A 13,213-nucleotide genomic window follows, 5' to 3' on the forward strand; every position below is an offset into this window, starting at 1 on the left:
TCCCCATCGTCCCCCTCTCCCGGTTCTCCTGACTTGCCCAAATACCACATCACAAAAGTCCCCTCCAGTAGACGCCGCTAGTATATGACCCAAGGATTATCGTCAGCATTCGGTTGCGCCACAGGTCCAGAGATGTGCCCGCCATCAACAGCCCCGAGGTTCGCCGGCCAGAGATAGGGACCTCCGAGCTGCAAACGCTGCTTCGTTGCCGTTACTGTTGTTACTGCTGTAATTGCAGTTGCTGCCATTGCAGTTTGTTGCTGTTGCTCTTGCCGCGCACTTTACATTATCGACGCTATTGTTTTTCGTTGTTGGAGAATAAGGGACACTGGCTGGCTGGCGGGCGCATTGTGCATTTCCGTCAGGTTTGACTGGCCCGAGAAGGGTTGGAAGAAGAGACCCCGAACTTGAAGCACTTGGCAACGGGAAGAGACACAGTAACGGGAAGAGGGAAGAGAGACGAATGACTTGGGCAGGTTTCACCGCCGGGTTTCTCATCAATACAAGGCAGGCGCTCGCCGACGGCTGTGGACTGCACTTGCACGACACGCCAATCTGAAGACCATTTGCCCCAAGCTTTGGATAAACAGCTCTTGGACCATAAAATCAAATAGTGCATTTCCAACCACAGCAACCGCCATCCAACTTTCCTTACAGCTTGACGCTCTTGACAAGCCCCGTCTTGATGCCCGACAGCTCGCCCTGGTACCCGCCGGGGCCCTCACCGCCCTTGTACACGGCCTTGACGCTGCGCAGCTTCTTCTTCTTCTCCTCGAACTTCCTCCTCTTCTTCACGCGCGGGTTGCGCGCCTCCTTCTTCCGGTGCGGCGTCAGCCCCTTGTTCTTCTGGATCTGGTACGTGATCTGCCGCTTGCCGTCCGGCCCGATCTGCTCCGTCTCCACGACCCGCTCCCCCTTGCGTGCCTGCGCCAGCGCCTCGTACCGAGCCGCCTTGTCGGCCCGCTTCTTCTGCGCGCCCTGCGCCACCATGTCGTAGTATTCGTCCTCTTCGCCGCGCACCTGCTTGGCCACGGCCTCGTCCCCATCGCTGTCGTCGCCGCCCAGGTCGGCACCGAACTTGCTGTCCTTCCTGCCGCGCCGTTCGGCCTCGGCGTTGAGACGCGCTTGGCGGTCCTTCTGTGAGGGGGGTCAGTTGGCGTGTTCTCTGGTGTGTGGTCTGTCGTTCAAAACCGGGTCACTTACCAAACGCTCGCGGTACGGAATGTCCATATCACCACCGGCGTCGCGGCCAGCGCCAGCACGCTTGTTGGCCTTCTGGACGATCTGGGAGGTGTAGAACTTCAAACTCTTCTTGCGGCGAGCCTTATCGGCGGCCGTGCGGGCATCGAGGGTCTCCTCCTCACCAAAATCGGAGCGGTTGTCGTCGTTGCTCGCATCAGCCGAGACAGCAGGGGCCGCAGAGGACTTCCTGGCTTTTTTGGCGCTCTTGAGCAGCGTCGACAGGTCTGCAAGGGACTGCTCAATCGCCTGGGCTTTCTTGGCCTCCTCAGCCGCCTTCTGCTTATTCGCCTTGATCTCGGCTTTCGAGAGCTTTTCCGTCTTCCGCTTCGGCAGCGGCTTGGCGTTGAGCATCTCAAGATCCTTCTCCTCCGGCGGCGAAAGCATGCCGGAGTTGGTCGTGACGGAAGCGGTTGATCTGAGGTTCTTGACCTTCAACCAAGCCTCGCGGCACTGCACCAAAGTCTCCATGACCTCGTGGTCCCTGAGTTCCGACGGGTTGAGGGCTATCGCTGGCGCGTCGCCGTCGCGAGAGGGGGATGTTAGGATGGCAAAGTAGCTCGCCAGGGCGGCAACATAGCAGCCAGCCAACCAGTACTTGACCACCTCGAGCGACTTGGCAGGTTTTCCTTCGGCTTGCTTCTGCAATGTGGGCAGAAGAGGCTGCAGGTCCCTGAATTCGTCCACGAGATAATCAAATTCGGGATACCGGGCCTGAAGCAGCTTGTACCTCTCTTCGGGCCCCATATCCTCCGTCACCTCCACCTCCTTCAAGACCTCTGTCACCACTTCCGCCTCCTCACCCGCGGTTTGTTCCTTCGGTGTTTTCCATTCACTCTCGTCAAAGGCGAAATCGGCCTCCTGCATCTTGGCCAGCTTCTTGGCCTGGAGACGACGGGCCTCTGCCTCTTCTTCCTGCAATGCATATCAGCATCGAACCACAAGCAAGCCGGGCCGAAAGCCGACCTACCAGAGCATCGGCCTCTGTCTCGATCTTATCGGCATCGTAATACTCCTTTTTTGAAGAACCCCACCAGCCCTCATCCCGCTCCTCCTCCTCCTCTCCCTTCTCTTCCCCTTCAGACATGTCGTCATCCCGCGCGCTGACCTTCTTGCCGGTCTGCCTCCTCGTCGAGGACTGCGCTGCTGCTTCTTCCTCTTCCTCCTCTTCGCTCTCGTCCGACTCGTCCTCCGCCAGGATCTCCTCGTCCGAAGCCTCTAAGAAGGCGTCCTCCTTCTCCTGCCTCTTGAGGCGTTTGGAGCGCGGCTCGTCCTCATCATCAAAGTCGATGCGGTCCTGGTTGGCCCAGTACTCATCTTCCGAGTCGGCGACATCCTCGTACGTCTTGATGGTGAGGCGCGCGTCTTTGGGGTCGACCTCGCGGGGCCCGCTCGGCGCGGACTGGCGGGAGGCTTTTCTTTTTTTGGCCATTGTGAGCGAGATTGAAATATATTGCCGGCCTGTGCAAGAAGCAGCTGTCCACTACGCGCTGGTCAAACGGCAAGCTCGATTCGATTTGGCTTGCTCGGCGGGTGGTGGGGCTGGTTGCCTGTTGAAGCCTTCAAGCCTTTCTTTCACAAACTTTTTTTGGGCTGCTTGACATGGACCCTGAAGGCGGCAGGCCAGGCCCCGCTTTTCCGGTCCTCTTGAGCCTCGTCCACTTGCCGCCCCCACTGCGCTGACCAGGGTTGGCCATGGGTTTATCATTACACAGGAGGACGACTTGCAACGAAAAACACCCAACTGTTGCTCTGGACCCCCGGTTCACTAACTCATCATCAATGGCTCGTTGACCTCTCTCATGGATAGTTCAAGCCTGCAATTGCCCCGGAGTGTTCCATTGCCCGTTGTCACAGGAACACTTGCTGTCTGCCTAGCTCTGACTGCAGCGATGGGCTTGTTTTGGTCCAAGAACCACATGCCCGTCGAGGGCCGGGTATGCCATTTATCTTTGCCTCAGCCTCACTGCGAACATTAAATGGAAACGCGCAGCTAACTCTACCTCAAGACGGTTTTACTCACCGGCGCCTCCGAGGGCATGGGCCGCAGCGCCGCGGTGCAGCTCGCAGCGAAGGGCGCCAACCTGATCCTCGTGGCCCGCAACGTCGGCCGTCTCGAGGAAGCCCTGGCCGAGGTCAAGGCAGCCGCCAAGTCCCCGGGCACGCAGCGGTTCACCTACATCTCGGCCGACGTGTCCGAGCCCGACTACGCGTCGTCGGTCATCGCGGAAGCCATCGCCTGGAACGGCGGGCGCGCGCCCGACATCGTCTGGTGCGTCGCCGGCATGTCGACGCCGCTGCTGTGGACCGACGAGGCCGCGCTGCCCGCCGCCCGCCGCAACATGGACGTCAACTACTTCGGCTCGGCCGAGATGGCGCGCGCCATCCTGCGCGAGTGGCTCGCGCCCGAGAACAGCACGGGCCCCCGCGCGGAGCCGAAGCACCTCATCTTCACCGCCTCGGTGCTCGCGCTGTTCGCCATCGTCGGCTACGGGCCCTACACGCCCTCCAAGTGGGCGCTGCGCGGCCTGGCCGACACGCTGGCCATGGAGGTCAACCTGTACCCGGACAACCCGGTCAAGGTGCACGTGGTCTACCCGGCGACGATCACCAGTCCGGGGCTGGAGAGGGAGAACAAGACCAAGCCCGCCATCACGGCCGAGCTGGAGAAGGACGAGCCGCCCGAGACGCCGGACACGGTGGCGCGCCGCGCCATTGCGGGGCTGGAGAGGGGCGAGTATTTCGTGGCCGTGTCATTTCTGGGGAATCTGATGCGCTGCGGTGTGATGGGCGGATCGCCGAGGAACAACTGGGTGTTTGATACCGTGCTGGGCTGGTTTGTGCCCATTGTTTACTTCTTCGTGCTGAGGATCATGAATGCGCAAGTCAGGGGTTGGACGAAGAAACATGGGAACCCAGCCAAGCCTGCGACCGCGACATGATTGCTGTTTTTGCGGTTATTTGAGGACCCCCCAGAAGGAAGGTTGGCGATGGGCCTGCGTGTAGAAAATGAGACGTGTAATTGTACTGCAGCACCAGCTTCATCCCCCCACCTCTGAAGATCTATCTTAAGATACGTGCCGTGGCTGGATATGGAACGGCGGTCGGAATGCATTTGGAACATCGGTTCCTAGGCAATCATGTATGTTTCCTTGCCCCGCCATCGCCTGAACCGATAGCTCGGTAGCCTGCTTGCTTGGGGAGAACAGGAGCAAACAGGACAATCAGGACTTAGAACTCTAGACCAATGGGTTATGGTCAGCTTCCTGCCTCGAATGCTCAAAGGCCTCCAAACAGGTGAGAAACACGCAAGACTGGTCTGCCACGACAGAGTGTGTTGAATCAGCGAGTGCATTAGACTCAAACCGTGATTGCACGCCAATTGGATGAGCCAGGCAGATGCCATAGTCCCAGTAGAAGCTGCCTCTAGCGTTGACATCAATGAGATGTTTGTGTTGCCGAGCAGAACATCGCATATTGAACGCCGCCTATCTAGAGTGAAGGCCTGGTGCCTTGATTTGGCTGGCGAAGCTGAAGTTCACTGGCAGTCGCAGAGTGGAGAATGGATAGCCCAGTTGTGCTCAGATCAGCTGCACGCACAGACCTCGCTCCCTTGGCGACAGGCCCGACTGATTGGGCAATCCCACAAATTCTCCGCCTGGCAGGCCTCAGCCACGGTCCGGCTTTCCTTCAACCTCACAACCCCAAAATTAACTAACTCCCAATTTTACAGCTGACGACAGCTGCTCGACCACAGCGATCCCGCCGACACGCCGACACGCCGACTTGTAAGCCGCGCCTGGGAACAGCTGGACGATTTCCGTTGCCGGGCACGAGCATGAAATCGTCCGTCATCCGCTCGCAGCGCGGTCGATCGAATAAGGTGACAAAACCGGGCCCTCCGGCACGCGGCCGCGCCCCGCGCCCGGCGACAGCGCAACATCTCGCTGCCCACGACGCCCACGACGGCCACGTCCACGGTCTAGACGACGACGACCTCAAGGGCGATCCCGCTTCCGTGTTCGACGACGTGGCCATGGGCGCCCAGGACTATGCTGCGGCTGCGGCTGCAGCAATGGACACCGATCTGAACGAAGACGCCCACGGCGAGGCCGAGCCCGAGGCCGACATGGACGACGGAGACGACGGCACCGGTGCTGCCTCGGGCCTGCCGCCCCATGTTGACCTCACGGCCGCCAATATTCTCGCCAACGGTGGCGCCGGCGCCGCCGGAGCTCCCGGGAGCGCCATGTCTCAGCCCGTGCAGGAGCAGCTGCAAGAAATGCAGCAAAACTTGGCGCATGCCCAGCACGCCCATCAACATCAACATCAACCTCAACATCAGCATCAGCATCCCCCACCCCCCCAGCACCAACATCAACACCAGCCAGCAGCGCACATGGCCGCCGCGCAGCAGATGCCGCCGGCCCACCAGGCGATGGACCCGTCCATGATGAAGACCACCGAGGAGATGGCAAGGGATTCCGGTTACGGCGAACTCAACATCGAGAGCGCTCTCGCCAAGCGACTGGCGCGCGAGCCGGGCCAGCGTCTCGCGCAGCAACGCAGGCCCGAGCAGGTCCTCAACCTCGCGCGGCGGAGCAATGTCGAGGCTTTGTTCGCCCACATCGCCGGCGAGCCCGCGCGCGTTCCCTGCAAGAACTGCCACAAGGGTCACGGTCCTTGGACCAGTTGCATCGTTGTCGATGGCCAAATGTGTGGGAGCTGCGCCAACTGCTGGTTCAACGCTAGCGGGGCGAGATGTAGCTTTCATGGTACGTTGCATATCCAAGGCCGCCCTCAAACCGACCGGCTTCTGACATCCCGTCGTTCTTCACAGAGACACGCAATCCTCAACTCGTCCCCCAGCACCCGGCGATCCTGCCGGCCAACAATGCGGGCCTGGCCAACGACCCGGCCTACCGCTTTTCTGCTTCCCATCCATTACTCCAGCCTCATGGCGGCGCTATGGGAGCCGTCAACCATCCTGGTGTCTTGTTGACCAACAACCCGGTGCTTCTGCAGTTGGTCAACAGAGCGATGGGCGAGGTCCGCGCAGCCGACAAAGCCACACGGCAGCTCATCCAGATCGACATCACCGCGAAGCAGCTGGCCCTCCAGATTGCCGAGTACGAAGAGATGGTCGACAACCCGGAGACGCCCGGGGGAGCTGTCACAGGCCAGCAAGTGATGGGTGACGAGGCCGGCGCTTAGGAGCGCCTTGACTCGAACACGGGGAGCGGCGGCGTCAAGAGGCGGGATTCCTCAAGACCTTCCAGTCCTCAGAGCGACCGTTGCGATCAGAGTATCAAGCGCGAATGAGCGCCGCAGAAAGGTGGCCCCTCATGTCGCTTTGGCGATGAACTAGAGCCGGCGTATTACCTGACCGCCGCCTGCACAGAACATCTCTTCCTGGTCTGCCGTTTCCCAGTTGGCCCGCCTCAAGAAAAGAGGACAGAGCATCCAGCGCCGTCTGCGATTCTCGACAACTACAATTCAGCGGTATTCCGCATGGCCAATTTCTATCTCATCCCTCCACTCAGGCGGTGGACGAACGGGCTCCCGGGACAGGCTTTTTCCCTACGGCACGGTTTGCGAACACGATACCCTTGCATTTTTCTCTCCGGGGCAAACAGATCTGCCCAAAACCCCTATTTCCCTTTTTTTTACTGCAACTGCCTAGGCTTACCGATTTTTTAATGCTCGTCGCCCTGTCATCGGCCTGTTTCCATTTCGAGATTGTCATGTCGACGGGTTTCCTGGGAGCTCGGCGGTGTCTTCTAGTACCATGGCAGCTAGCTGGCTACGGCAGGCGCTGTTGAACGCTGTCCGGAAGAAGGACAGGGACAACGCCGCTAAACAAACAACAACAACCACCATCGTGAGGTTAACTGGGTCGAGACAGCCGGTCATTGTTTTTCTCTATTCATAACCGCGGAGCAGGGGCATTTGAAAAGTTGGGTCCTGGGTTGGTTTCGTCGCCTTGCCTAGGGTGGTTTGATGTCGATGGATAGAGACTAGCGTGGCCGGAGAGCCCTGGCAGTTGTATGGATTAGGTTAAGTCGAACCGTCGCCCACCTGAGAGGAGGCGGCAGGCGTTTTGTCTGTGTTCGTGCTGTGGACGTAGTTGCTGTCTGTCGTTCTCGACGGCGCGGAGGGAGTTGGGGCTGACTAAATTGCAGACTGTTACAGGCATCAAGCTCTCTCTGGCACTCCGTGTGCGTCCATTGTTGGACCCATTCCCCGAGCAAAACGAGATAATCTCCATGGCGATCTATCTCACTGACTGACCAAGATGCCCAGGAGGGTTGAGTCCTGCTCACGCTCACTCTGCTTGCATATCTACGTTCATACACAAGACCGACAACACACAAGCAAAACTTGGACAAACCTCCACAACCAATCCTCTCCTACCCAAACTTAACTGGACTCTCTGCTGTACTTGCTGGGTTGCTACAGCACAGCAGGACGATGGCATTTGGGACCGTTGCTGAGTCATAAGCCGTTCAAGACCGATCGATAGCTTCAGTAAGAAACATCAATATTCACTGTCACAGCAGCACACGGTTGACCTCGTCGATCAGCAAAATCTCGTTACCTAAGAGAGCAGTAGGTATCTTCGCCTCGATGCAGCAGACAGCAACAAGTTGCGCCTAGTAGCAGTAGCAGCAGCAGCAGCAGTCGCGCAGTTGTAGGAGTAGTAGCAGTAGCGGTTTGTTTCAATGCCGCACACCCAAGCATCGCACACCACCAAACCCCCCAGAGTGAGGACGAACGCAAAGGGAAAAGACTGAACGAGAACAACAAGGATCTGAGCCAGAGTAGAAAGAAAGAGCTTAAAAAAAAAAAAAAAAAAAAAAAAAAAAAAAAAAAAAAAAAAAAAAAAAAAAAAAACCCAGAAACCTCCGACCAGTATATGCTCTCCGCCGGCCCAGCGTTCCCTCCTCTTGCATGGCCCGCAATACACCGCAGGTAGGGCCCCAGTCCCAACAACCATCACCGTCACCCACCGATCCCCCCCTCTCTCTGTTTTTTACCTTCCCGGGCCTGGCCATTGCTGATGTTGCCGGCCCGTGCCAATATCAAGATCGGCGTCGCAGCAACAATGCTTTCCACCCCGTGTCATCCAGGACTGTGTAGGAGGGAATCTCCCACTCAAAGCCGTGACTAAGGAAAAAGAAATAAAAGATTGTAGTGACAAAAAAAATTTCATACACGACTCGGAAACACCGGCACGAGATTCATTATTAAACACAATATTTTATCCTCCCATCCCTCCAAATGACAAAGCGACTCGGTTTCGTTCATCGGTCGATTGATGGTGCGTCAGGAGATTCGATTCGTGGTCCGGTGGGGGGTGAGAGGAAAACAAGCCCGGGGGCGCATTGTATGAATGGCGGAGTGTCGTGATTCCACCGTTTTCAAATGCGACCGGGAAGGGGTATCATCTTTGAGAGCAGAGGCGGCGCGGATCCGGGGCGCAAGAGAGCAGCACGTGACAGCCATGACGGCAGTGTCAGCGAGTTTCCGCTCAGATGAGACCGCAGAGACGGAGGTTCTCCTGGATGATAATATCTGGGGCCCGAGTTAGCATCATGTTGACTCTATTGCTCTGCGAAGCTGCCGCCATAGCTTACCGTTCACAGCAGCCATGACGAAGCGGATTTGTGTGGTGTCCGTCGCGCAGGTGAAATGTGTGTAGATCTGCTTGCTCTCGTGCTGGTTCAGGCTGACGAAGCGGTTCAGGATGTAGTCACAGGCCGCCCCGTAGTCGTCGCCACCTTCATAGTCTGGGAAGTAATTCTTCATCGGACTGACGGGGAGCTTCTCCTTGAACCGATCGATCTTGTTGAGGAACAGGATGATTGATGTCTTGATGAACCACCTGGAGTTGCAAATGGAGTCGAAGAGAGTGAGCGCTTCTTGCATACGGTTGACCGTCTCGTCTTCGAACAGGAGCTGGTCGTATTCCGAGATGGCGACCAGGAAGAGAATGGTGGTGACGTTCTCAAAGCAGTGAATCCACTTCTTCCGCTCGGACCGCTGGCCACCGACATCGAACATCCGCCACGTGAGGTCGCCAATGATGAAGGTCGTTTCCGTGATGCCGGTTGTCTTGACACGCGACCGCAGCACGTCCTGGTCGTTAGGCATGTAGTCGGGGGCAGCGATGCGGGCGATGTTGTCGAAGTAGCTGGGAAACACGTCAGCGTCAACGCTCGAGATGCGGCGCAACACGGCGCAACGTACTATCGCGCAGAATCGTTCAGCTGGTATTCTCTCGACCGCTTGAAGCAGGCCTGGACACCGGCATCCTTCCACAGGGCCTCGATCGCATTGCCGACCTCGGGCGGGAGGACGTCGCCTTCGATTTGTGCTGGCTGCATGAAGATGGTTTGGACATGATACTCCATCCTCGCGTCCGCCAGGGGGAGCTCAAGCGACTCCATTGCCTCCAGGATAACGCGCATTGACTGAACTGTATTGCTGAAAATGATCTCCTTGAAGGATTCCCGCTCGTCGCGCGAGTAGCCGCCCTCGTGGATGAGCTTCATCTGCTTCAAGATCGTCGACTTTCCGGATTCACCAGCACCTGTACCGGATATATCAGTCTCTGCGGGTGTGGCGCGCAGGAGGTTAATGGTGCAAAACATCCAGACGTACCCAGAAGTAGCATCTTGATTTCATTGCGCTGCTGCAGGCGATCCCTCTTAAGCTGGTTCTCGATCTCCTCGTTCCGGGCCTTGCCCTCCTTGTCCTCCGTACTCATTCCACAACCCATCTTGGCGAGCTGGCGATAGCGAAGACAATGGTAGAGAGTGTGCGGTCACAGTTCTGCAGTCGAGTCGCATGGGTTAGCAGGGCCTCTGGTCAGCGCAGGTGTTTGCAGCGCCTCAAAGGGCAGATAGATGCTGAGAAGTGGCGCTTTTTCCGCAGCAGAGCCGGGACGGACAGAGCCAGTAGGGGAAGAAAAGAGGGCGATTGACAAAGATGTTGTTGTCGCGCTGACCGATTGAATTGGCATTGATCAGGAGCGAACCCAAAAAGATCAACTGATCGCTAGGTTCGGATGACCGCAGCCCAGTCGGGTGGCGTTGGTTCCAGCTCGGGGGCACTCACTTGCTTCGGGTGTGGTCGGGCGCCCTCGGTTTTTGGGGGGCTTCAATCGCACTGACAACCAGGGTGTTGCACGCGAAGGAATGAATGATGTGCGATATGGAAAATCGAGCGCAGTTGAAAGTGGCGACAGCACGAAGTCGTCGCCAATGAAGTGAAACAGCAAAGGTTGTGTTGTGGCCTTGCCGCTTTGCCTGGTTGGAGGAGGTTGCAGGTTCGGTCGGGGTTTGACGAGAGGGAAGGAGAGGAGGCGAGAGGGCTGGCGCGGTGAGTTAATGTGAAGGAAACGCGGAGCATGGGCGCTGAAATTCGGGGATGCAGCGGCCCTGGTCACCCTAGCGAATCATGTCTTGGGATTGCTGAGCAAGTGGGGCAGCTTACAATCCCTGAATGGACAGAGCCCGGACAATGGATATTCTCCAACCATTGGAGACACCCCCTGGGCCCCCTGCGACCCTGAAAACCCGGACATAACGACATGAACTGTCAGATTTCTAATGCTAACGCAACCAGTGTTACCTGCGAGTAGGCACCTGCCGGCACACACGATGGCCGGAATTGAACCGAGAGGAGCGTCGGGTAGCAGACACCGGCGCACAAGTTGTAGTCTACACTACCGCAGGAAGTTCTCAAAGAAGAATGGGGCACTCATCACATCCCTTGGCAGGTTTCAGTGGCGCCCTCTGCTCGCTAGTGGACCGACTAAACCAAAAATGTCTTCTCAATATAATGAGGCTATCGGGATGCCAGGGGATGCCATGCGTTGAGAGATCGGGGCGATCAGCAGAGAAGGAACAGGCAGCCCGATGACGCTCGATTTGATCCCGTAGTGTACTGCGGTTTTCTTTTGCTTTTTTTTCTTCCAGCGTTCACCGTGGCGTAGTGTATCCCGTATTGTATGTTTACCAGTCTCCAACGGCCGCTGCACCGAACTTTCATGAGGAGATGAAAGTGCTTGGCATCGCTCGGTAGTGTCGTTTTCAATCCAGGACTTCTCTGCCTCTCTGCCCTGATATCTGAGCGGCGGTCCTGTGTGGTTCATCCGCACTCCCACCCGCATTCAGCTCGCTGCCGGCTCTTTCACTACCTGTGTGCCTGTTCTGCAAGCCGTTTTGATCAACTGGCTCCCAAAACGCGTGTTTTTGACGAGCAGTGTGTGGGGGTGGCTGATTGGCAGGCAGCTTGAAGCAGACAGGTAACCCGCAGGCAGCCCTGTGGTCATCAAGAGAGTCGGTCTCCAATGTCTTGAGTCCAGGCTTCGTAGTTGAGCGAACATAGGTGTTTTGACCGTAACCCTTGACTCCGAAGAAGTCACTCCGACAGATGCTAGCTGGTACTTCTTTATCCGGGCAGTTAGGGAGACATTCCCACAGTAGCCAAGCATTGGGAATCCCTCAATCCCCAGGCTTGATGGTCGCCATGTGGACCCCTGGTCTCTGTCAGCCTTTTCACAAGCCATTGGACAAAACTGGCCCGGAGTCCGGCCGCGACCAACCCGATTGCCCGTCTGTTCCCGTCGGTAGTCTGTTGTCCTGTTGCTCGGCTGAGTGAAGGACGAACGCACAGGCTTGCCACGGCTGATCGTCAACACCTCAGTCCCCTCTCTAATGTACAATACCGGGGTTGAGTATTGTAGAAGCAGCGGTCCCTTGCTGGCTCCCTTAAGAACAGACCGTTAGTTTGCGTCAACTTCCCGGAGTGAATACTACCTTCCGGTGCATGAAACCCAGGAGGCGCCATGCAGTACCGAAGCGGTTGCCACCTCTTCGAATCGTCCAAACCGCCCCATCTTGGTTGCAAGGATTTCCCGTTTCGAACGGTCATCTGTGCGCCCAAACGTACACTAGTATACCAGGTCCCCAGCGATCCCACGAGTTTATGCTGTTTGAGACGTTGCCATTATTGGAAGCGACTATGCTGGGCATGTAGTGTATGATGTAACTAGGATGGTTGCGGAGTCCTGCAAGATTGTGATGTCCTCCGCGGTGGCTTACTGTGGAGAGGCAGTTGCCCACGTTGACCTCAACCGTTATGGCGCCTGTGTTCCCATCACGCTGCGCCTTTCTGGGAAGATTGGTCGGCATTGTTCTCCGACGCCCCTGGCACCCCGCGAATGGGATCGACAGCGCCCAGTCGATCAGGGCAAACGGCGATCGCAGTCATACCGATGAGGCGCACTGGTGGTTACTGCGCAATGGTTTGCTGTGTGTGTACACTAAATCCCGCTCTGAAACACCCAGAGAAGCTCGAAAAGAACTTTCATCGACCGCTGCATGGAAGCTTTGCTGCAATTTCCTTGACCCGACAGCACTCGCTAGCCTCCAAAACCTTCCGTCCGGTGCTGAACTATTGGCCTGCAAGCTTCCTGACCCTTGCCTTGACACGAGGTAGTGGATGCTGTATTCCGTACACAGTAGTGTAGTGGAGGAGAGTGGAGTGTGCGCGTGGGAAGCACACCCGCCTCCCTACCCCTGGTGTTCTATAGTGTATGTACGGATTACCTAGGTAGGTACAGTACAAACAGTCAGGTGTTTTCCGTGTTGAATGTGCATCCTGGCAGCCTCCTCGCCGCAGCCGCGCCGCATCACGGCTTCTTTTCAGGAGCTCGGCGATGCCGGAGGACGTGTAAGTACTGTGCATGATAAATATGACACGTGCTAAACTCGTTTACCTAACTTTCAACCACACATGTTATCGCCAATCGCTGTCCGGATACCACGCCTGATTGCGCCGCCCAATGTCGAGGTTTGGTTCCATCCCGTCATCCACGACTCCAACCCAGGATTTCGGGAGACGGCACGGCCTGCCTGCAATCCTTTCCAGGGGAAGCGGGGGCAGGGCACAAATTCTCATCTCT

General features: G+C 57.2%; 3 protein-coding genes across 3 annotated transcripts; 1 reads left to right on the top strand and 2 right to left on the bottom strand.

Annotated features, from left to right (window-relative positions):
* Positions 1–540: 540 nt before the first annotated feature.
* THITE_71309 (uncharacterized protein) lies at positions 541–2,671 on the bottom strand (the record flags this gene model as incomplete). Its single annotated transcript, XM_003655243.1, has 3 exons — positions 541–1,137; positions 1,204–2,154; positions 2,210–2,671. 3 exons carry the CDS (start codon positions 2,669–2,671, stop codon positions 652–654), a joined length of 1,899 nt encoding a protein of 632 aa, XP_003655291.1. The 3' UTR covers positions 541–651.
* A 352-nt stretch (positions 2,672–3,023) lies between these two features.
* THITE_2079890 (uncharacterized protein) lies at positions 3,024–6,453 on the top strand (the record flags this gene model as incomplete). The annotated part of the gene is made up of 4 exons (XM_003655244.1): positions 3,024–3,176; positions 3,249–4,124; positions 5,033–6,014; positions 6,080–6,453. The coding sequence occupies exons 1-4, from the start codon at positions 3,042–3,044 to the stop codon at positions 6,451–6,453; spliced, it is 2,367 nt and encodes a 788-aa protein (XP_003655292.1). The 5' UTR covers positions 3,024–3,041.
* Positions 6,454–8,574: 2,121 nt separating this feature from the next.
* On the bottom strand, positions 8,575–10,621 carry THITE_2118845 (uncharacterized protein). The gene is made up of 5 exons (XM_003655245.1): positions 10,360–10,621; positions 9,904–10,074; positions 9,490–9,832; positions 8,877–9,433; positions 8,575–8,814 (listed from the first exon to the last, which is right to left on the bottom strand). The coding sequence occupies exons 2-5, from the start codon at positions 10,019–10,021 to the stop codon at positions 8,771–8,773; spliced, it is 1,062 nt and encodes a 353-aa protein (XP_003655293.1). The 5' UTR covers positions 10,022–10,074; positions 10,360–10,621; the 3' UTR covers positions 8,575–8,770.
* Positions 10,622–13,213: the final 2,592 nt, after the last annotated feature.

The sequence above is a fragment of the Thermothielavioides terrestris genome, chromosome 4 (assembly GCF_000226115.1).
Source record: "Thermothielavioides terrestris NRRL 8126 chromosome 4, complete sequence".
NCBI classification, from domain to species: domain Eukaryota; kingdom Fungi; phylum Ascomycota; class Sordariomycetes; order Sordariales; family Chaetomiaceae; genus Thermothielavioides; species Thermothielavioides terrestris.